Source organism: Desmodus rotundus, chromosome 7 (genome assembly GCF_022682495.2).
Source record: "Desmodus rotundus isolate HL8 chromosome 7, HLdesRot8A.1, whole genome shotgun sequence".
NCBI lineage: Eukaryota > Metazoa > Chordata > Mammalia > Chiroptera > Phyllostomidae > Desmodus > Desmodus rotundus.
Genome location: NC_071393.1, coordinates 35,229,130 through 35,248,828, shown reverse-complemented (window position 1 = coordinate 35,248,828; position 19,699 = coordinate 35,229,130). Strand labels below are relative to the sequence as shown.

The following is a 19,699-nucleotide window of genomic DNA, read 5'->3' as shown; positions in this document are numbered from 1 at the left end:
GCTAGTAAATAGCCCAGATGAAATTTAACTTTAAGATGTGAAACCCAAATTCATGCTTTTCTCCACTACACCCACCATAGTTATCTCTGAGATTTACTAGATATCTTCTCAAAGGGCAGGGGTGTGACTACTACTTCCCTCCTTGAAGGGCTGGCCTCTTACTGGGAAGCTGGCCCAGGGAGGCACTGGGTCAAAGGACCCACCTGTGGTTGTCTGAGGAGGCAACTCCCTAATCAGGTAAGACTCTGCTATCTGCAGCCACACTGCGCCCCCAGCTCACTCTCCCTCGGCCCCTCATTAATTTTGAAGTTCAAGATTTTCTCAGCACACCTGATCTCCCCCACTGGACAGCGTCCCTCCTCTCTGCCCACCCAACCATAACCCTTCAGGGCGCAGTCCCTAGGAAGTGACTTGACACCTCCAACCTACACTGGAGTCTCTGGTCTCTCCCCCATCACTGCTCCCCTACACACACACACACACACACACACACACACACACACACACACACACCCTGTTCCTGTAGCACAAAGCAGATCACCTCCCCGTTCCTTGTTAACAATGATACATAATAACAGGTGATATTGAGGGCTGATCATGTGCCAGCCACAGCACACTAAGCATTTTAAATATATTTACTCATTTCCTGCCCCACATAATTTTAAGAAGTTGACGCTATTATCGGTTTTTCCCCCTTTTTACCAAATGAGGACCTGAAGCACAGAGAGGTTAAGTGACTTTTCCAAAGTCACACAGCTATTGACAACTTCTTCATTGCCTCCAGGCTGAAAACGAAGTTTGAGCAAGTCCCACAAGATTCTTTGAATCTCTCTACTCCTCGTGGCTACCAGGACCCCAACTCCCAACACTCTCCTGTACCCACACTGCAAAGTGCCGCCCCACTGAGCCATTTACAGTTCCCACAGCCACCAAGCTCCCTCATTTCTCCCTCCCTTTGTCCATGCCGTTCCCTCTGCCCGGAGTCCCAGCTCTATGAAGTCTCCCCATGAGCCCTCCCCTCTTTTCTGCTTCTCGTGGTACACCGCCTCTCCACTTCTGGCAGTTATTTCTTTGAACTTGTCTGTTGGCCAGTTTTACTACTAAGAACTTCATGACAGTCGTGAAGTGGTCCCACTAGCAAGTAAATGCTTACTGCTACGAGTGAGGCCCGCTCTCCATAACCAGAGCAGAGAAGAGGAGCTCGGGCCCAACCTGAATTGCTTCTCCATCGGGGCAGCTGCGCCCTTGACGGCTGCAAGTGGCTCCCCCGCGGGCCGATCAGCCCTCTGCCGGGGTCCTCAGGGAGCCCTCACCCACAGGCTCGCGGGTGGGGGCCAGGCGCGGGCGCAGACACACCCCCCCACACGTACCGCCCCCGGCGCCCAGTAGGGGGCGCCGCCGCGCCGGCTCCCGCCCCGCCGGCCCACGCCCCGCCGCACGCCCGGCAGGCCCCCTCGCGCAGGCGCGCTGCCGCGGGCGGAGGATCCGGGCCGCGCTTCCTCCAGCCAGGCCTGCGAGCTTCCTCCCAGCGGAGCCCGGGGCGAGCCGAGCTTGGCCGCTGCCGCCGAGCCCCCCGCCGCCTTCCCGCTCCCGTCCCACCCCGCCCCCTGCCCGGGGGTGCTGCCGGGGTGGGGTTCCGGCGGGGCGACCGCCCGGCCGCGCCGCTGTCGTGGCCGTCCCGCGGCCAGCAGTTCCTCCGCCCCAGCCAGCCTGTGGCCGCCGGGTCCCTCGCGGCGTGGAGCGCGGGGAGCCCCCCGCAGCCCCCGATCCAGCGTCCGGGGCGGCCCCCGGTAGCCGGCGCGACGTTCCAAAATCGAACCTCGGTGGCGGCGTTCGGAAGCGGAACTCTGCCGGGGCCGCGCCGGCTACATTGTTTCCTCCCCCTATTCCCTCCCGCCCCCTTTCCCCACGCCTTTCTTCCCTCCCCGACCCCCGGCCGCGCGGCCGGACCCCTGCCTCCGTCGGGCCGTCTCTCCTGCCTCTCTCTCCGCACCTGTACCTCTTTGTACCGCGCGCCCCGGGGACCCCTGCGCCCCTCCCCTCTCGCCTGGCCGCACGGACCGTCCCGCAGGCCGCTGATGCTGCCCGCAGCGAGCTGGCTCGGCCCACAGTTTCCCGAGAGAGGTAAGTGCCTGGCTGGCCTGGAGGGGGCCGTCCGAGTGCTTCCCGGTGGTAGAGGGTAGAGGTTTCCAATTCCGCTTCGGTTGCTTCGGTTGCAGCTGCCATCGCTTCCATTCCCATCCCCCGCCTCCCTTACCCCCTTATTCCTGGGTTCGAATTCTCCCGGGCGCTGTCAGCTCGACTGGGAGGGGAGCGCAGGAGGGAGATCCTGCCCTGTGAATCCCTGAGACTTGTCTCAGGCCACCCCGAGTCTGTCCTTCTCTTTCCTCTGTATGGGGGCTGGCTGGAGCTGGGAGGGAGGGGGTTAGCCTGGGCCAGGGCCCTGGAGAAAGGGCAGCGTGCCATTCCCTGTCCAGGGCCTCCTTGCAGGCTCCTAGCCTGCCTGGTTCTGACCCCTCCTTCTCTCTCCCACTGAGGCCCTGCCAGCTCTAGGAAGCCCAGGGCCCAGAGGTCGAGCCAGCCACCCTCGGCCTCCTAGAAGACCTCTGGCCATTGGGTGGGGTTACTGGGCAGGGCCCCTGTCCTAGGTGGAGGTAACGCTGGGCATTAGGACCATGTCCCCACCTCCTGGTCAGACCATTCTAGGCTTCTCAGGGGCCCAGGCCAGCTGTCAGGAAGGGGCGTGTCCAGCCATTAGATTCTTGGAGCTTAACTAGGGGCTCACCTTCCCTCCCATTTTATAGACCAGGAAACTGAGGCTCAAGGGGGAAGTCGCTACCCCAGGCCTCTGGTAGAATTTCACCTTTTATCCTTCCATCCCCCACTCTGCATGCGCAGGGCTTCTGTAGGTGGGGGGCAACCAGGCAGGCGCCTTCACCCACCGGGGACACAGGCTCCCAGGCTGGTCCACGGGACCCCGTTGAGTGAGCATTTGTTCCCCTCAGAGAGCTGGGAGGGAGGGAGAGGACTTCCGGCCCCAGCTGTGCTGGCTGTGGGTTCAGACAGCATCTGTACTCCCTCTGGTACCTGAGGCCCGGTGCCGCTAATGGGGACATGGTGAGTTGGGGGGGGCACCCATCTAGTGCGGCCCTAGAGCTGAGCTGAAGCAGCCTGGTGGTCCGTCCAGACGCAGCCCTCCACGACACCTTGTCCCAGCTAGCACAGAAGGAGCCAAGTTCAGAGTGCAGACGGGATCTCATGGGGAAGGTGAGGGCCCTGTTTCCACAGCCTTGGCCTAGGAGCAGTATCAGGGGTGCCTGGGGGCCTGTTCCAAGCTCCCCACACCATGGGGGTTCCGGTCTTTCTTGGTGGGACCTCAGCAGGAACAGGGCAAAGGCAACAAGAGGGAGACTGGGAGTGTGGCGGGGACCCTCTGGCTCCCATAAGGGCGGAAGGTTCCCTAGAAGATGCTGAGCCATGTCTGGGGCCCTGCTCAGGCCTCTGCCCTCGATTTAAAGTTTTTTTTCTGGAAATCCAGATGTGGTGGGCCTATGAGGCTCCCCTCACCCATTCCTAACGTCCTTCCCAGCCTGAGGCGCCGGGGCTGAGGCCTGAAGGGGTCAGGTGCTTTTACGCCGACCGTGACCTGTACTCATGCCGCCAGGGTCCTGTGGCCTGTGTAGAAAAGGGTCTGGCTCCAGGCAGGCCTGTGTGCAGGGGTGTGTTTTTACCTGGTGAGCTCGGCCCCTCCCTCCCTCTCAGAAGTGGTTCCTTCTCTCTGTGCGTTGGGTTGGGGGCCAGGAAGGACAGAAGGTAGTCCTCAGTGTCACTGCAGGGGACACCAGGCCCCAAGAGGTTGAGCCACCATGGAGCAGCAGCTCACAGTACAGGCAGCGGCTGCGGCCCAGAACCCGCAGTGGGACTCCAGCAAGCCGCCAGGTGGCTCGATCGGGCGGAACAGCCTGGGTCCAGTTCTGGGTTCTAGTTTTTGAGGAATGTCAAAGCCTCAAAGAACGAGTAGTTTGCCGTGAGACAGACGTGGTGGTGGGGGACCCTGACGTGTCTGCGCAGCTTCCTCGTCACAGAAAGGCCGGGTGGTGGTAAAAGATGTCCCAGACACAACAGCCAGAGCTGGGGGCCACGTGCTGCCCAGGAAAGCAAATCCGAGTTCCTTACGAGAAAACTATGTGTATATATATTAGTTTCTTAATTTAGAAAGTAAGAAGACAGCACTACAGGAAATTTGGAAAACAAAATAAAAGTCCCCCGCTATTTCTTTACAGGCAGTGACTGTAGCATTGTGGAGTTCCCTGCCAGCCTTTCCGGGGTTTTCTTTTTTTTTCTTCCCCTCCCCATCCTTGCCGTGGCTGTTTGAATGTACGCGTCGTTTAACACTGTGTCTGCGGGCATTTTTTCATGTTGCTGCGTGGTCCGTGTAACATTGACTCTGAAAAGCTGTAGAATTTTCCAAATAGCTGCCACAGCAACCGAACCCAGACTTTCTTACCGAGCATGTGCACTGTTGTTGCCCACCTGTCACCGCGGTGCTGGTTACAGACCGTCAAAGCTACCAGGCATGTGGAGAGAGCGGGCAGTTCGGCACCCAGGTGAGGTTGGTCACGGGCCTTGAACGAGTCACCTTCTGTGCCCGAGTCCTTTAATGCACACCCAAGAATGGCGATACCTGCTTCAGCGGGAGTGTGCAGACAGTGTGAACTAACTGAGGTGCCAGAGGGTGCCTGGCACAGCCCCTGGCTTCCATAGGCACTTTGTCAGGAGGGGTGGACGCTGTTGATGGAACGCCCACCACAGGCCGCGTCAACGTGTGGGGAAGTCACCTGGGGCAGTTTCTGCTGCTGGCTCACCCAGCCAAGGCCTGGTCTCTGCCAAGGTGTGGGGGGGCTCCTGAAACAGTCCTTTCCTTCCTCCCTGCCTTCCTCTCCCCATCACCCTGGGAAGATGGGCTACTGGTTGGTTTCAGGAACCTGAACCTACCCATTTTCTCTTCTTCCAGCATCAGAGCTGAGTAGACAGGCCTCTTCTCTGAGAGCCCAGCTGCCTGCTGTCCCCCAGCTTCAGCTACGTCCTAGGCCAGCCCTTGCATTTCCCCAGTGGGGACAGAGGCCTAGTTTCCCTGGGAAAACTGAGACTTGGGCAAGGAACCCAGGCGTTCTGAGCCCCAACCCAGGGATAGCCACGCCAACCTCATTTTCCTACTCTTTCCCAGGGGTCGGGGCAGCAGGGATTTTAGAGCCTCCCGTTGGGAGTCGCGAGGGAACATGGATGGTCCACAGATCTCTGGGGAAGTCTCGTGTGTTCGCACCTTCCTCTTTGGCAGGTGTTCCCCAGGTCTAACCTGAGTGTGTGTGGATGTGATGTTGCTTGCTTCCTCTTGTTCTGTTTCCGTGGAGACCAGAGAATTGGGGGTGCCCTCCTGGGACCACCCTGCAGGCAGTAGGAGGACACCAGTCTCAGCTTGTCAGTCCCAGGCTTAGGAGACCATTGCCCCAAATGACCCCAGGATGGCCCGGAACTAGCCTACGGACAGGGGGCCCATTCCATACAGAGGTCCCCAGGCATGCGAACTTGGACTCTGGCTGCCAGACTTCTGCCTGTGGAGTGTCTCCCTTCTCCCTGGTCCCGGTGCAGGGGAAGTGGTGTCACAACTGCCCTCCTGTCCCACAGTCTGCGCTGGGATGAGGTCACAGGGCGGGGTCCTCTCCCAGACGCTGGGCCAGCTTGGGTAAGCCCTTGCAGCGTTTTTCAGTGCCCTCTCCTTGGTTGGGCAGGATGGGTGGAGGAGCACAGGGCCACCCCCCACACCAGGCAGGGAGCACTGCCTCCCTGCCTCCTCTCCTCTGGGTCCCTTCATCCAAGTGCTAGAAATAGAATCTGCTAAGTAATGATTAAAGTCAAATTCAGACCTAAAAATAAAGAGCTCTGGAAGGGAGATCTAGTGTGCTCCCCGTGTGGCTGAGGGTAGAAGGTAGCAAGACCAGGCTGGCTTCCGAGGTCCAGCCCCTGCGTCCCAGGAGTAACCAAAGCCCACTGGGGTGCCAAGACTGTTCTACCAATTGTGGGGTCTCTGTGGGGCAGGGTGCAGACTGGCCGGACCAGGGAGAGAATCCCGTTCTTCCCTTGAGGAAACTGAGGCCCCGGAGGGAGAAGGGAGGGGTCCATCCAGCAACTGGCTGGGAGCCCCTCTGGGCAGGCCCCGAGGGACCCGAGGGCCACATGCAGCCTGGCGGCTTTCTGCCTGCTCGGTTCCTCTTCCTGGTTTTGAGGTACTATGATGAGAGCAGCTTCTCCTCGTACACGAGCTGTGTATGCCTTGGTGGGGCTGGGCCTCTAACCGCAGCTTCCCTCCGCCTCCCCCAGCCCCCACCCTTCGTGGTCTGGGCCCAGAGGTGCAGGAGCGAGCAGAGGAGAGGCTGCCTTCCTGCTCCGCAGTTGGAGCCCTTGTGGGCGGGTGATAACCTGGGTGACATTCTGGCGCCTGCTTACTTGGTTCTCACCCAGACCCAGGCATGTGTGGCTGTGCTGTCCACTGGTCAGGGACACTGGAGGGGAGAATGGAGAAGGAACCCTGAGAGCTCCCCTGCTGGCCGGTAGAAGAGGCCAGACTCTGAGAGGAGTCAATTAGGGGAGGCCTGTGGTTCCGACTTCCTGGCAGAGCTGGTGGGAGCTCAGAAGCTGGAGGTCTGCGTGGGCTGTAACAGCAGAAGGCTTCCTGGAGGGGAAGGGCCACGAAAATCAAGAAAACACTTGCAGAAGAGGCAGGGTTGGGGCAGAGGTCCTTGCTAGCTCGGAGCTTCTGCCCTCCCGAGGGCTCCGGCTTGTCTGGTCGCAGTGTGGCCCTAGATCAACGTGGCCACTGTGTTCGAGGCAAAGTGTGGCAGACAAGCAAGGGGCGGGCACAGGTGTGACTGGTGCTTCCCGCCGCAGGAGGGCCAAGCGCTGGGCAGACCTCCCCTCGGCGTCCCTCCTCACCTCTCTGTCCTTTTTCAGGGTGTCAGTCTGTCCTGCCCAAGGAGAGGTTTGAGGGGTTTTTCCTGACCAGACTGAGACAGATCTGAACTCAGCTCCCTGCCCTGCCCCTTGGAAGTTGGGGGACCCTGCTCAGGACCTGCTTCCTCCTCAGTCACACACAGAGCAGCGGTAAAATCACACGGGGCTTTGGGAGGATTAAGTAACTAACTCGGGGCGGGTCAGTAGGTTCTGTTTCTGCTCCTTCGTTTTCACAGCCCTTCCGCCGGGAGGCTGTGGCCCCTGGTCCCTCACGTGGGCCGCAGAGCAGTGTCTCGTGGGACGCTCTCGTGCTTTCGCTTCTGAGCTGCGCCGCCTGTGGGTCCCGTTCTGGGATGGGGAGACCAGGGACCCGGGGCCAACATTCTGGCCAGCTCATGTGCACCTGGGCCTCAGTCTGCCCTCCTGTAATATGGCTAGGAGATTTCAGGTGAGGGACGGGGACACGCCATGATTTTTAAGGGATCTCTGAAGGTCAGTACTGGGAGGCTGTATGTAAATGTAGGCAAATGAAGATGCAAACGCCAGAGCCTTAGCTCAGGCAGGGAGGGGCGGACTGCGGAAGGCCTTGGGGAGGCCCTGGTCCCTGCCGCCCAGTGCATGTAGGTAATTAGGACCCTGAGTGGTAATTAGAACCCTTTCTGGGCCAGGGACACCAGCCTCCAGTTGCAGGGGGGCCTGGGGGAGGGGACTCCCACTGGCCTCTCACTCCCAAACCTCTAGATGAGACTTTCAGTCCCCCTAAGCCAGCCACTGGGGGCAGAAAGAAGCCAGCGAGTTGCTGTAATTTTGTTTTTTTAACATTTTCCAACCATTAAACTGGCACATCCCCTAGGGCAGGGGCGCTGAAGGCTGAGGGAGCTCGGGGGTGGGGTTGAGCCAGAGGGGGTCATCCTTCCAGCCCTTCCCTGATCCCCAGGGAAGTTCAGGCTTCAAGGGTCTTGTGCCCCCTTCTGCTGTCCAACCCTGAGACGTGTGCAGTGAGGGTGCTGGGGCTCTGGAACCTTTCGCCCCCACGGCCTGGTGTGTGGCCAGGGGCACCCCTGTGTCCACAGCCTGGGTGTCCGTTGCAGAACCACAGGGGTGGGGGGTGCTGATTTCACTGCTGCCAAACCAGCCCAACTGCCAGCTGCACCCCGCCCTTCTCAGGTGCACTCCCCCTTCGGAGGGGCGCGCCCAAGTCGGAAGTTCGGTTCTGCTCTGTGTCCTGTGACTTGTCAGAAACCTCTGGGCCGACTTCAAAGACTCTGTGCACCCCACCCTGAGCCCTCTTCAGCTCTAATTAACTCCCTCTGTGCTACAGTGTGGACTCTTGGCCTGGCCTGAGCTAGCACAACCCCCCCTTCTGTTCATTTCCACCTAAACCTCCCAATTCCAGCTCCTCTCCCCTTCTTCCTGAAAGCCTTCCCAGGTTGCCCACGTCTGTCCTGCTGCTCCTGGCATGGTTGTCCATCAGAGGGACGGGAGCGGATCTGCCTTTTGTTGGGGCATTGAGTGGAGTTCTTGGGGCCCCAGGGACAGGACCTCCTGGGCCCTTTATTCCTCCAGCCCCCCAGGCATGGGGCTGGATGCTTGGGGTGGGGCTGGGGGCTCCAGAGAAACTGGCTCAAAGAATGAGCGGGCAGAGCGGGCCTGCCCGTTGCCCCCGTGGCTGCCCATGCCCGACCCCCAGACTCCAGCTGGGTCCTGTGGCAGAACCAGTGTCTCTGGGGCCGTGGCCCCAAGTTCCCCCGGGTCTCTTGTGCACTTCCCCTTTCAGGGGGTATTTTTAGCTGGGTATAAACAGTTACCAAAGGCTCCCATGCCCCATTAGGCAGTGGAGTTTTGGTGAGGGGGAAGGGCAGGAGCCCCTTGACCTACCCTGGCCCCCAGCACATGCTTGGCTGCGGGGGTCTAAAACTGTCCCCAGGGCAGGGAAATAGCAGCCCAGGAGTTTCTGGGCTCCTGAGAAAGGCCTGCCTGAGGCTGCGGCCACTGACCTCAGTGCTCGGGCACAATGCCCAGTCTGTTCCCGGGACCCTAGCACGAGGACTGCTGGGAGCAGGGTTTGGGGCAGGAAGTCCCTGTCCCCTAGTCCTGTGGGGGTGGGGTGGCAGCTGCTGTCCTTTGGGGTTAAATATAGTTCCATCGGTTATGGGACTTCAGTGCAGTGCAGCCAGCCTAGCTTCCCCCTTTCCTTTGTTGATTCATTCATTCATTCAGCACTCCGGGCCCAGCCCATGCTGGGGCATGAGTCAGCCCCCAGCTTTTCCCCTGAGGCTTGCTGCCAGGCTGTGATCGGTGGTGGAGTTCCTACTGCAGCCCAGGGATGTGTGAGAGGCGAGGAGGCCCAGAGCAGCCCGCACAGCTGGGCGCACGGGAAGCTCCTGGCAGGAGTGGCTTTCAAAAGGTTCTTTATTTTCCCTCTGTCTTTTAGGGGGAAGGTAGTACATGCGTGCGGTTAAAAAAAGTTAAGGACAAAATTAGCAAATACACAGCGAAAAGGAAGTTTCCCTTGAATTTAATCCTCTCTCCCCCTTCCCATCCCGAAGCTGCCTCTCTCAATCAGTTTCCTCTGTCTTTCAAAGGTAATCTGCATATCTGAGTGTAGGGAGGAACTGCACACCTCCTGGAAAAACCCAGCTTGTGATGTGCCACGACTGCGTCCCTCACCTGCTTTCTTACTTTTGAGTATTTCAGACCTACCGAAAAGCTGAAATAATACTGTAATGAATACCCATGCACCCTTTACCCAGATGCACCAGTTCTGAACGTTTTGCCACATTCGCTTTTCTTCCACAGACGGAGACACGTGTGTATATGTTTCCTTTTGGGGTTTGGTTGTTTTTTTTTTGCTGATATATTTAAGTGTTAGTTACAGGCATCATACCTTTTACTCCCAAGTATTTTAGCACGGATCTCTTAATAATCCCAGTACTGTGCTCACACTTAATATTATATAACATTTCTGCTCTAGCTGCTGTGGCTCAGTGGATTGAGCGCCGGCCTGCAAACCAAAGGGTCGCTGTTTGGATTCCTAGTCAGGGCATATGCCTGGGTTTTGGGCCAGGTCCCCAGTAGGGGGCAGGTGAGAGGCAACCACACACTGATGTTTCTCTCCCTCTCTCTCTCTCTCTCCCTCCTCCTCTGTCTGAAATATCCAACTCATTGAATCTTATTGTCCTTTCTTTTTCTTTCCAACTTTATTGACATGTGATTGACGTGTAATGTTATGAGTTCAGCGTGTAAAATGTAATGGTTTGATAGGTGTGTACAGTGCAAACGGTTGCCACAGTGAGGCTGGTTAACACATGCTTCCGCTCACACAATCACCATTTACCGTCTGACGTTTCTTCGGTGTCTTACCTAGTGCAGGGCATTGCCCAGCCTTTGCCGTTCTGTCCTTTACGACACGGATGTAAGAGTCAGGCCGGGTGTCTGGCTGCATCTCCCTGACTGGAGTCGGGCCCACCGCGGGGAGCCGGGCCCTCTGCAGGGTGGCTTCTCGTCACTGGTGATGCTTCATGTGACCACTTGCTTGACAAGGCGTCTGGGACTCGGGAGGTGCGGAAACTGTGTCCCGCCGCTTTTCCTTCAATGACCTGTGCTGGCTTTCACCGCTTCTGCTCACTTTGTCGTGGGGATACACGAGGGGAGTCGTGTCTCAGCAACTAGAGGTCTGTTCTGGCTCCATCAGCTGGAGCATGCTGTTCCCTTTCAGGGATATTTGGTCGTTCAGTGACTTGGCCCTTATTAATGGACATAAAGATTGTCTCCCGGTCTCTTGCCACTACGGAAGTCCTGCATGGACCGTCCCACAGCATATTTGAGGCAGACATCCAACAGCAGGGTTTCCTCCGCTGCACCCTGAAGGTTTAGCGGGGGGAAAGGAGCGGGAAGAAAATGCCAAGGCAGGACGTGGGAACAGTGGGTGGAAACCAGGTGCAGCTGAAGTCCGGAGAGCCAGCAAGTCCCAGAGCAGCCCTGGAGCTTCACGGTTATCACCCCGAGTTGCAGACAGGAGAGCAAAGGAAGTCTGTTCCTCCCTGTCCGAGCCCAGGCCCTCAAGGAAGCCCACCCAGATTACTGTTGCCTGGGCTCACCCCTTCCTCTGGGGAACACTGGCTTCTGTCCCCTCCCTTGCAGTCTCCCCTAGACCCCATGGTATGGGCGGAGAGGCACAGAGGTGGCTGACATCAAAGGGCTCCCACGTCAGTGGGGCAAGACGGTCACTGGGGATGTGACTTCAGGCAAGGCCACCTTGCCTCTTGCCTTTGCTCTGGGTCCCCGTCCATAAAACAGGGTGGCATCTCTCAGTTGTTGATGGACCTCATGAGCCCCAATGTGCCAAAGACAGGGCCTGGCACAGAATAAGTGCTCAGGAAACAGGGCCTGTTATTATTTTTATTATTATCATCAAGTCACTGGGGAGGCGGCACAGCTGCAGGCCGGGAAAGGAGTGTTTGCAAACTGACAGCCAGGAGGGTGACTAATGGTGCCGCAGCCTCCCAGCCCTTCTGCAGCGGCTCGTTTGCAGGGGGAGGGGAAGGACGGCATGTGGAGGGCAAGCAGAGCCCCTGTTTAGAAGGGCTGAAGGTCGGGGGCCTCAATTCAAGGGCTGGGCTGTCACCCTAAGTCGCTGTGTGACTTCAGGCAGGTTGTTCAACCCAAGAACCTCAGTTTCTGCTTCTGTAAAATGGGGGTGAGGAGCTCACAGCTCCCACAATACGGACCCCGAGAGCCCAGCGGTGGTTTCTGTCCTCCGGGTGGCTCATGAGTGTGGGGGGCACGGGAACAAGGGTCATCCTCCTTGGGCTTCGGTCTTCCTGACAAACGGCAAAGGTTAGGACTGGCCTTTGGGGAAGGGAAGAGAGGCTTATGCCAGACACTTCCAAGTCTAGGGCTTCCTTCTGTTCCTCCCATAGCCTACTTGCAGGGGACCCCGTCCCTGCCTTTCAAGGCGAGGGATTGAGTCATTCACCCGAGTCACACACTCAGCAGAGCCAGGTCTGCCAGGTCTGCCTGACTCTGGAACCAGGAGTGAGGCCTGGAAGCGGTGGTGCTTCTGCCGGCTCTGTTCTCCCTGGCTCCCTCTGGTCTCCAAGCCCCACACGGTCTGCTGCTGAGGCCCCAGGCCCCATGGCCCTCAGAAGTAAACTCCGGTTCCCCACACTGGCGTTTGAAGCCCCTACACTTTGTAAGGTTTATGCCAGGCCCAGCTCAGGGAATTGCCACAGAGCGGCCCCGCCCCCGGGCTGGGCTCAGGCAGTCTCACAGCCAGCACGCAGAAGCTCCCTGTGAGCTCCTTCCAGTCACTGCGTCCTCCCAAGGACAGTTGCCACCCTGCACCACGGATCAGGCCCGATTCTCAGCTTTTTACAATGGAGTCGAAGGCACGTGCTTGTCCATGTCTGGCTTCTCGGTTAACATGATGCTTAGAAGTTGACTGGTATTGTTTCACAGCCGCAGCTCACCCTTCTGTGAATGCACCACGGTCCGTCCCTCTGGCTCCTGGGAGGCATCTGGGTAGCTCCCGGTTCGAGGTTATTACGGGTCTTGCTGCAGAGGCTGCTCTTGTGCCGGCCTCTCTTCTCCTAGGTGCGCACCCCGAAGTGGTGTGCCCAGGCCGTGGGGTCGGTGTGCCCTGGCTGTACAGATGCTGCCTGGGCAAGTTTTATAGACAAAGAAACCAAGAGACCCACAGAGGACAGGTGACTTTTCCCAAGTCACTTGCGTCTTCCCTGGGTTCACAGAACTAACCGGCCTGGGCCTTTTTCCCCCCAGACCAGTCACCGGGTACCGGGCTTGGGGCTGGTGGCTGTTCTGTCCATCTGTGAGGCCCCATGGGGGCTTGGGGTTGGGGGCCCCCTCTGTTCCTGAGGGTCCTCAGCCCTCCCGCGCCTGCCTCCTCCCTGCTTCAGTGCCCACAGCCTGCTGAGACCGGGAGGGCTGCCCTCACCCCAGGCCCAGCTTGGGCCGCCTTAGGCGCCTGTTTAGACTGCTATGGGGAAGGGCTGGGATCTCAGTGACTTGGGGGAGCCATCTCTGCACATCCATCCTCCATCTTCCCTTTTCTCTCCACAGCTCTCATGGTGCCGAGTGACAGGTCAGCCTTCCTGTGACACGGGGACGCTAGGCCTTCTGAGAAGATGTCAGCAATACAGGTACCACATGGGCAGTGCTGCCCTGGTGGGGGCACTGAGCAGAAGCTAGGGCTCGGGTCACCCTGCTCCCCTTCTTCCCAGCCCTCTGTCCTGGCCCTGTCTTTCAGCACAGTAGAATGCCAGGGTGCACCATCACGCATGGGGCCCTGCGGGTGGGAGGTCAGTGGCAGAGGTAGGATGTCAGCTGGGTGGAGCCCAGGGTTCTAGAGCTCTCGTGGGAGGTGGTGCCTCACCGGGCTCAGAGGCCCGCCGAGAGTTGCGACCACAAGGGTCTGTCCTGCAGGCCGCCTGGCCGTCCGGCACAGAGTGTATTGCCAAGTACAACTTCCACGGCACGGCGGAGCAGGATCTTCCCTTCTGCAAGGGCGATGTGCTCACCATCGTGGCTGTCACCAAGGTAATCAGGGAGTGCATGCATGCACCCCACCCTCTCCCGCCTCTGGGCGTTCCCCCTGGGTCCCTTTAGGGGAGGGTGGGCCTGAGAACGAACATGTCCGGGCTGCCCTCTCCCCAGGACCCCAACTGGTACAAAGCCAAGAACAAGGTGGGCCGTGAGGGCATCATCCCAGCCAACTATGTCCAAAAGCGGGAGGGCGTGAAGGCGGGCACCAAACTTAGCCTCATGCCGTGAGTACCGCTGGCGGGGGGGGAGGGGGGGAGCCCTGATTCCCCCAGAAGAGAGTCAGGAAAACAGGGAGGCCACGGAAAAGGGCTGGAATGTCCTGAGGGTCTCTAGAGATGAGGGGAAGGGCATGGGTGCTGGACCTCGAGTGGGAGGATGGGTCCAGGGCTGAAGAGAGAAGGGTGGGAGCAGAGGGAGCTCCACTCCCTTCAGAAAGTGGAGGCTGGCAGATGCAGGACGAGGCTGGCAGGGGCACTAGGTTCTGTACCTGTGGGCCACTGTGACCCTGGCCTGGCGTCCCCCAGCTGGTTCCATGGCAAGATCACACGGGAGCAGGCAGAACGGCTTCTGTGCCCGCCAGAGACGGGCTTGTTCCTGGTGCGGGAGAGCACCAACTACCCAGGTGACTACACGCTGTGTGTGAGCTGCGACGGCAAGGTGGAGCACTACCGCATCATGTACCACGCCAGCAAGCTCAGCATCGACGAGGAGGTGTACTTCGAGAACCTCATGCAGCTGGTGGAGGTGAGCCGCTGCACCCATAGGCCTGGATGCTGGCGCCAGCCCCACTGCTTCTGGCTGCTTGACCTCAGGACTGCCCTGCAAACTCAGTGGCACCTGCTCTGTGCCAGGGTGGGCCTCTGGCCCCACAGTACCACCACGGGGAGGGGGGTGGCACTGTCCCCGTTTCCTAGGCCAGGAAACGAAGGTCCAGAGCCGTTAAGAGACTTGCCTGAGATCACACAGCTACAAATTGGAGGTGCCAGGGCTCGAACCTGAGTCTCTGATCTGGAACCACTTCCTCCCAGCAGCTTACGGAGCTGCGCGGCCAGATATGTGTATCAGAATGTCCTCATGGAGCTGCACCTTGATGGCCAGGGTTGCCCTGGGCTCATGGACCTGCAACAGTGTGCCCACAAGTCTCTGCCAGCCCCGGCCAGGCCCCCCTGTCGCCCCAGGCAGCCGCCCAGATACCTCCTGAATTCACTCCTATCTCCTTCCTTCAGCCGGTCTGGCTTATTAGCCTCTGGCAGGGGGGGGTCCTGGGCAAGCCTGGCTGCAGACTAGTGTCTGGCCTGGGTCAGTGCTCGCCCTCTGCCTGGGAGTGCTGGTCAGGACCAGAGTGGTAGCAACAATGGAGAATCTGTCCAGCAACTGGGTGTGGAGTGGCATGGGCCGTGGGCCACGTGTTGAAGTCTGGGGCCTCCTTCACCCAGGCCCTGCCAGAAATAGGGATCCCTCCCCTGCCTAGCCAGTCCTGGTTGGGTGGGGTGGGGTGGGCTTATGCCGCCCCCTGGTGGTCAGACCGGGGCGGTGCATGTGCGCGGCTAGTGACGGCCTGCTCTGCCCACCCGCCCCAGCACTACACCTCAGATGCGGATGGACTCTGCACACGGCTCATCAAGCCAAAGGTCATGGAGGGCACAGTGGCAGCCCAGGATGAGTTCTTCCGCAGTGAGTGCCACCCCCACCCCCGGTCCTCACTTGCCTACTCGCCTCTTGCTACCCGGGCTTCTTGGCGCTGCCCTGTCCCAGAGGCTCTGGAGACCTCCAGGGAGCCCCACACATTCTAGTCCGATCAGCCTCCGTAAACTCCGCCCCAACCCTGGCCGGGCCCCTCTTCTCTCACCAGGTGGCTGGGCTCTGAACATGAAGGACCTGAAGCTGCTGCAGACCATTGGGAAGGGGGAGTTTGGAGGTGAGCAGGCAGGTCTGGGGGCCCTTCGAGGGACCAAGGGGCTGCGGGGAGTCTGGGAACACCCACCCACTCTCTCCCCACAGACGTGATGCTAGGCGATTACCGCGGGAACAAAGTTGCTGTCAAGTGTGTTAAGAACGACGCCACCGCCCAGGCCTTCCTAGCGGAAGCCTCGGTCATGACGTGAGTTGGGGGTGGTGGGGAAGGTCACCCCCACAGGAAGGGGTGAGGAGGCTTGGCGGGCTCTGATCGCTCTGTCTCGCCCCAGGCAACTTCGGCACAGCAACCTGGTACAGCTGCTGGGTGTGGTCGTGGAAGAGAAGGGCGGGCTCTACATTGTCACGGAGTACATGGCCAAGGTGTGAGCTGGGCACTGGGCTGTGCGGCTGTCTCGGGCCTCGGCCGGCACCCTTGGGCCCTACTGTCACTCTCCCTCCACCTGAGCTTCGAAGTCCCCGGGGCTCAGCTTTCATCCTGGCTCATTTGTTCACTGTGGCCTTGGACAAGTTGTATCACCTCTCTAAGCCGGTTCCTCTTCTGGGGAACGGAGCTACTAACAGTCGACCTCAGAGTGACGAGAATTAAGGGAGAACGCATGGAAATGGCCGAGCGGTGTCCAGCATACAGACCCCAGTATTCCTGCCAACTCCCCCCATGCTCCCCCCGCTCCTCACACCTCCCTGGGGTGTCACCCTTCCCCCAGCCCCAGGTCCACTGTTCCCAAGGGCGGAGGGCCAGTCTGACCTGTGGGCTGTGGCCTGTCTGTCCTGTCCCAGGGGAGCCTGGTGGACTATCTTCGGTCACGGGGTCGGTCGGTGCTGGGCGGAGACTGTCTCCTCAAGTTCTCGCTGTGAGTGAAGCAGCCCCTGGGGAAGGGTGCCCCACCCTGCCCTGGGAGGCCTGATCCGAGGGGGCACGCGGCTGGCTCTCCCCCAGAGACGTCTGCGAGGCTATGGAGTACCTGGAGGGCAACAACTTCGTGCACCGGGACCTGGCTGCCCGGAACGTGCTGGTGTCTGAGGACAACGTGGCCAAGGTCAGCGACTTTGGCCTCACCAAGGAGGCCTCCAGCACCCAGGACACAGGCAAGCTGCCGGTCAAGTGGACAGCCCCCGAGGCCCTGAGAGAGAAGGTGGGTGGGCCGCCCCCCGTGTTCTGAGCCGTGGTGGACCGGGGTCCTGAGTTACCCCACCCCCGATTCCCAGCACCTGACCCAGCTTTTCCCATCTCCGTGGTAGAAATTCTCCACCAAGTCTGATGTATGGAGTTTCGGAATTCTTCTCTGGGAAATCTACTCCTTTGGGCGAGTGCCTTATCCAAGAATTGTGAGTGTGGGCCCTGGGGTGGGGCAGGGCTGGGGCAGTAGGAGGGGTGGGCAGGGGGAGGGGCCTCCCTGGGTCAGGCCCTGCACAGACTCATACCACCCGTCGGCCCTCAGCCCCTGAAGGATGTCGTCCCTCGGGTGGAGAAGGGCTACAAGATGGACGCCCCCGACGGCTGCCCGCCCGCCGTCTATGAGGTGATGAAGAACTGCTGGCAGCTGGATGCTGCCTCAAGGCCCTCCTTCTTGCAGCTGCGGGAGCAGCTGCAGCACATCCAAGCCCGAGAGCTGCACCTGTGACGGCCAAGCACCCAGGTCTTGGGCCCTGGGGGCTGAACTTGGAGAGAGGGGCCTCGTGCCCCCACTCACTGGGCCCCGGCCTGGACTGAGCCCGGTGGGCCTCCTTCCTCTGCCCCAGCCTGTGCCCCTCCGGCCCATCTGGGGGCCCTGCCTAGGCCTGGCAGCTTCTCTTGTGGACCCACCTGTGCGTGAGGCTTGGGGAGCCCCACTGAAAGGCCAGGAAGAGAGGAGGCTGAGGAGCTGGAGGCAGACACCCCACCACGGTCAGGCTTCCCCTGGCCTCCTGTCTCTCACCTTCCTAGAGTTTTATTCCTTTCCTTTTTGAGGGTTTTTTCCCATGTGCTTATTTTTTATTATTTTTCAAGATAAGAAGAAAGAAAGTACCCAGAAAATGGGCATTTTACAAGAAGTACGAATCTTATTTTTCCTGTCCTCCCCATGAGGGTTGGGGAAACCAGGCCCCTCGAGTCCAGGGACCCTTTCCCAGCCTTGTTCCCCGTTCCGTGTTCCGTGTCCCGTGTCTCCTCGGTCGCCCCGTGTTTGCGCTTGACCATGTCGCACTGTCTGCATGCGCCGAGGCAGGTGTGTGTCAGGGGCTTGGAGCTCATGTGTGCCGCCGCCGCCTGCCTTGTGAGATGGAACCATAATAAACCGCTCCGTGAGGATACCGCTGCCCGGCCTCGGCGCTTTCTCCGCCGAGCCTGCCTGTCCCCCATGCCTACCCCGTGCCATCTCGTCCACCCCTGTCTCTGTGAGTGGGGCTGTGCTTGCCCTGTGAGTGGAGTGGGGTGGGGGCTCGGCCGGGGGAGGTGGCCGCCGCTTTGTGTCAGCTGCACCAGCGAGTGTCCTGTGTCTGCCGTGGCAGCTCTTACCACCCACCCCCCGCCATTCTGCGCCTGTCCGGCCTTGGCCCCGGGACCACCTGGGTGCTGGGGCCCTGTCTGCGGGGTAACGCCCAGGCTCCTGGCCGCCTCCTGCTCTGTGTTGTTCAAGCCGGCTGCACAAGGACAGAAGCCAAGGAAGGGGTGGGGGAAATCCAGGCCTGACCCGGGGGAGATGGGCAGGAGGTGAAGTAAATATCTCAAGAGAAGATGTTGACCCTGGAGAGCGAGGGGAGGGAGGCTCGGAGCTGCCTGTGGTTCTCACGGCTCACCTGAGATGTGAGCACCACCTGCCCCGCCCGGTCCTGTGCCTGAGGATGCGAGTGCAAGGGCATCTCGGGTGGCACAGGTGGACAATGAGCACCAGCCCTGGCATTTGCTCGCCTCAGGTTCCTCGGGGCAGTAGTCAGTGCAGAACCTCAGGGTCGGGAGAGGCTCACTTCAGGCACTGAGGCAGCTGGGGGTCCCCTTGTCCAGTTGGGGCTCTGACCCTGCTCCGATCAGCAGGGCGGAAGCCTGGGCATCCCAACTGCAAGGTGCCCATGCCAGCAGGGCTGATGCCGTGTCCCACCCTGCCCAGCACCGCGCCCCCTTGCCTCTCCCAGTCCCTCTTTGCGTATTGCCACGCTCACTTTGCTAGAACTAGACCAACACAAATACTTGTGTTGCTAGGATAGGGGCTCAGCAGTGAGCAGAGGAGACCCTGTGAAGGTCACAGTTAAGGAGATAACCACAAAGATAGTTAATTACAAAACTGGTAAGTGCTATGACAGAAACATGTATACAGTGGGAATCAGATCTTGTCTGTGTAGATTGGAGGGGCCTGGGGGGCTTCCAGGAAGAGGCAGCGTGTAAGCTGAGATCAGAAAGACGCACAGAGGGCAGGCTGCACTCGAGGGAGAGGTGCTGAGACTGGAGGGAGGCTGCGTGGTGCAGGGTCTCCGAGCAGATGGGCGAAGGTGCATGAGGAGCCCAGAGGTGCGAGAACTGCGCTGGGGCAAGGACGTGGTATCCACCTCACTGAGAGCTTCAGGGAGCTGGTGGCAGGCTCCGAGCAGGGTGGCGAGTGTTTGAAGTGATCGCCTTGGCGGCTGGTGGAGGTCTGAAGGAAGCACAGTGGGGAGTAACCCAGGTGAGAGGATGGTGGGAGTGGACTGGCTCCACAGGGATGTACAGGTAACACTGCCCGAACTTGGGAACAGACTAGGATGGCTGTGGCCAGGCATGGGCACCCTCTATGCGAGGGGACATCATGAGCTCTGTCCAGGGCACCTGGAGTTTGAGTGTGCCTTTGACACCTGCCAAGAAGTGCTGAGCAAGTTGGAATCTGGGGGCCGGGCAGGACGATAGGAGTTTTCAGCACCCCGAAGCGTGCCAAGGAGGTCACTTTCAGGAAGACACGCCGAAGAGGGCCCAGCATCAAGCCCGGGGATGCTCATAACACTCCAAGATCAAGAAGAGGATATTGGCCTGGCCAGATGGAAAGGGGATGGGGGCGTGCCTCGTCACAGGGGCTCGGGAAGGGCCTGGGAGGGAGGGCTTGCACCTCCCGGCTTCCCAGGAGACACAGGAGGAGACAGTGCCCTCTGGAGGTTGCTGGTTACTTCAGCAAGACCTGAGTTGGGTGCAGGCTGTTGGAGGAAGTTGACAATCTTGAGGAGTTTTAACTGTGGTGAAGAAAACAAGAAGCAAAGGATTTTTGAGCAA

At 59.7% G+C, this 19,699-nt stretch overlaps 1 protein-coding gene across 1 annotated transcript; it reads left to right on the top strand.

The window, feature by feature from the left end:
• Positions 1–1,476: 1,476 nt before the first annotated feature.
• On the top strand, positions 1,477–17,776 carry CSK (C-terminal Src kinase). Its single transcript, XM_024557501.4, has 13 exons — positions 1,477–2,124; positions 13,090–13,169; positions 13,453–13,566; positions 13,684–13,796; positions 14,097–14,316; positions 15,153–15,246; positions 15,425–15,490; positions 15,574–15,673; positions 15,759–15,849; positions 16,267–16,340; positions 16,427–16,622; positions 16,729–16,815; positions 16,929–17,776. Exons 2-13 carry the CDS (start codon positions 13,155–13,157, stop codon positions 17,109–17,111), a joined length of 1,353 nt encoding a protein of 450 aa, XP_024413269.1. The 5' UTR covers positions 1,477–2,124; positions 13,090–13,154; the 3' UTR covers positions 17,112–17,776.
• The last annotated feature ends 1,923 nt before the right edge of the window (positions 17,777–19,699 follow it).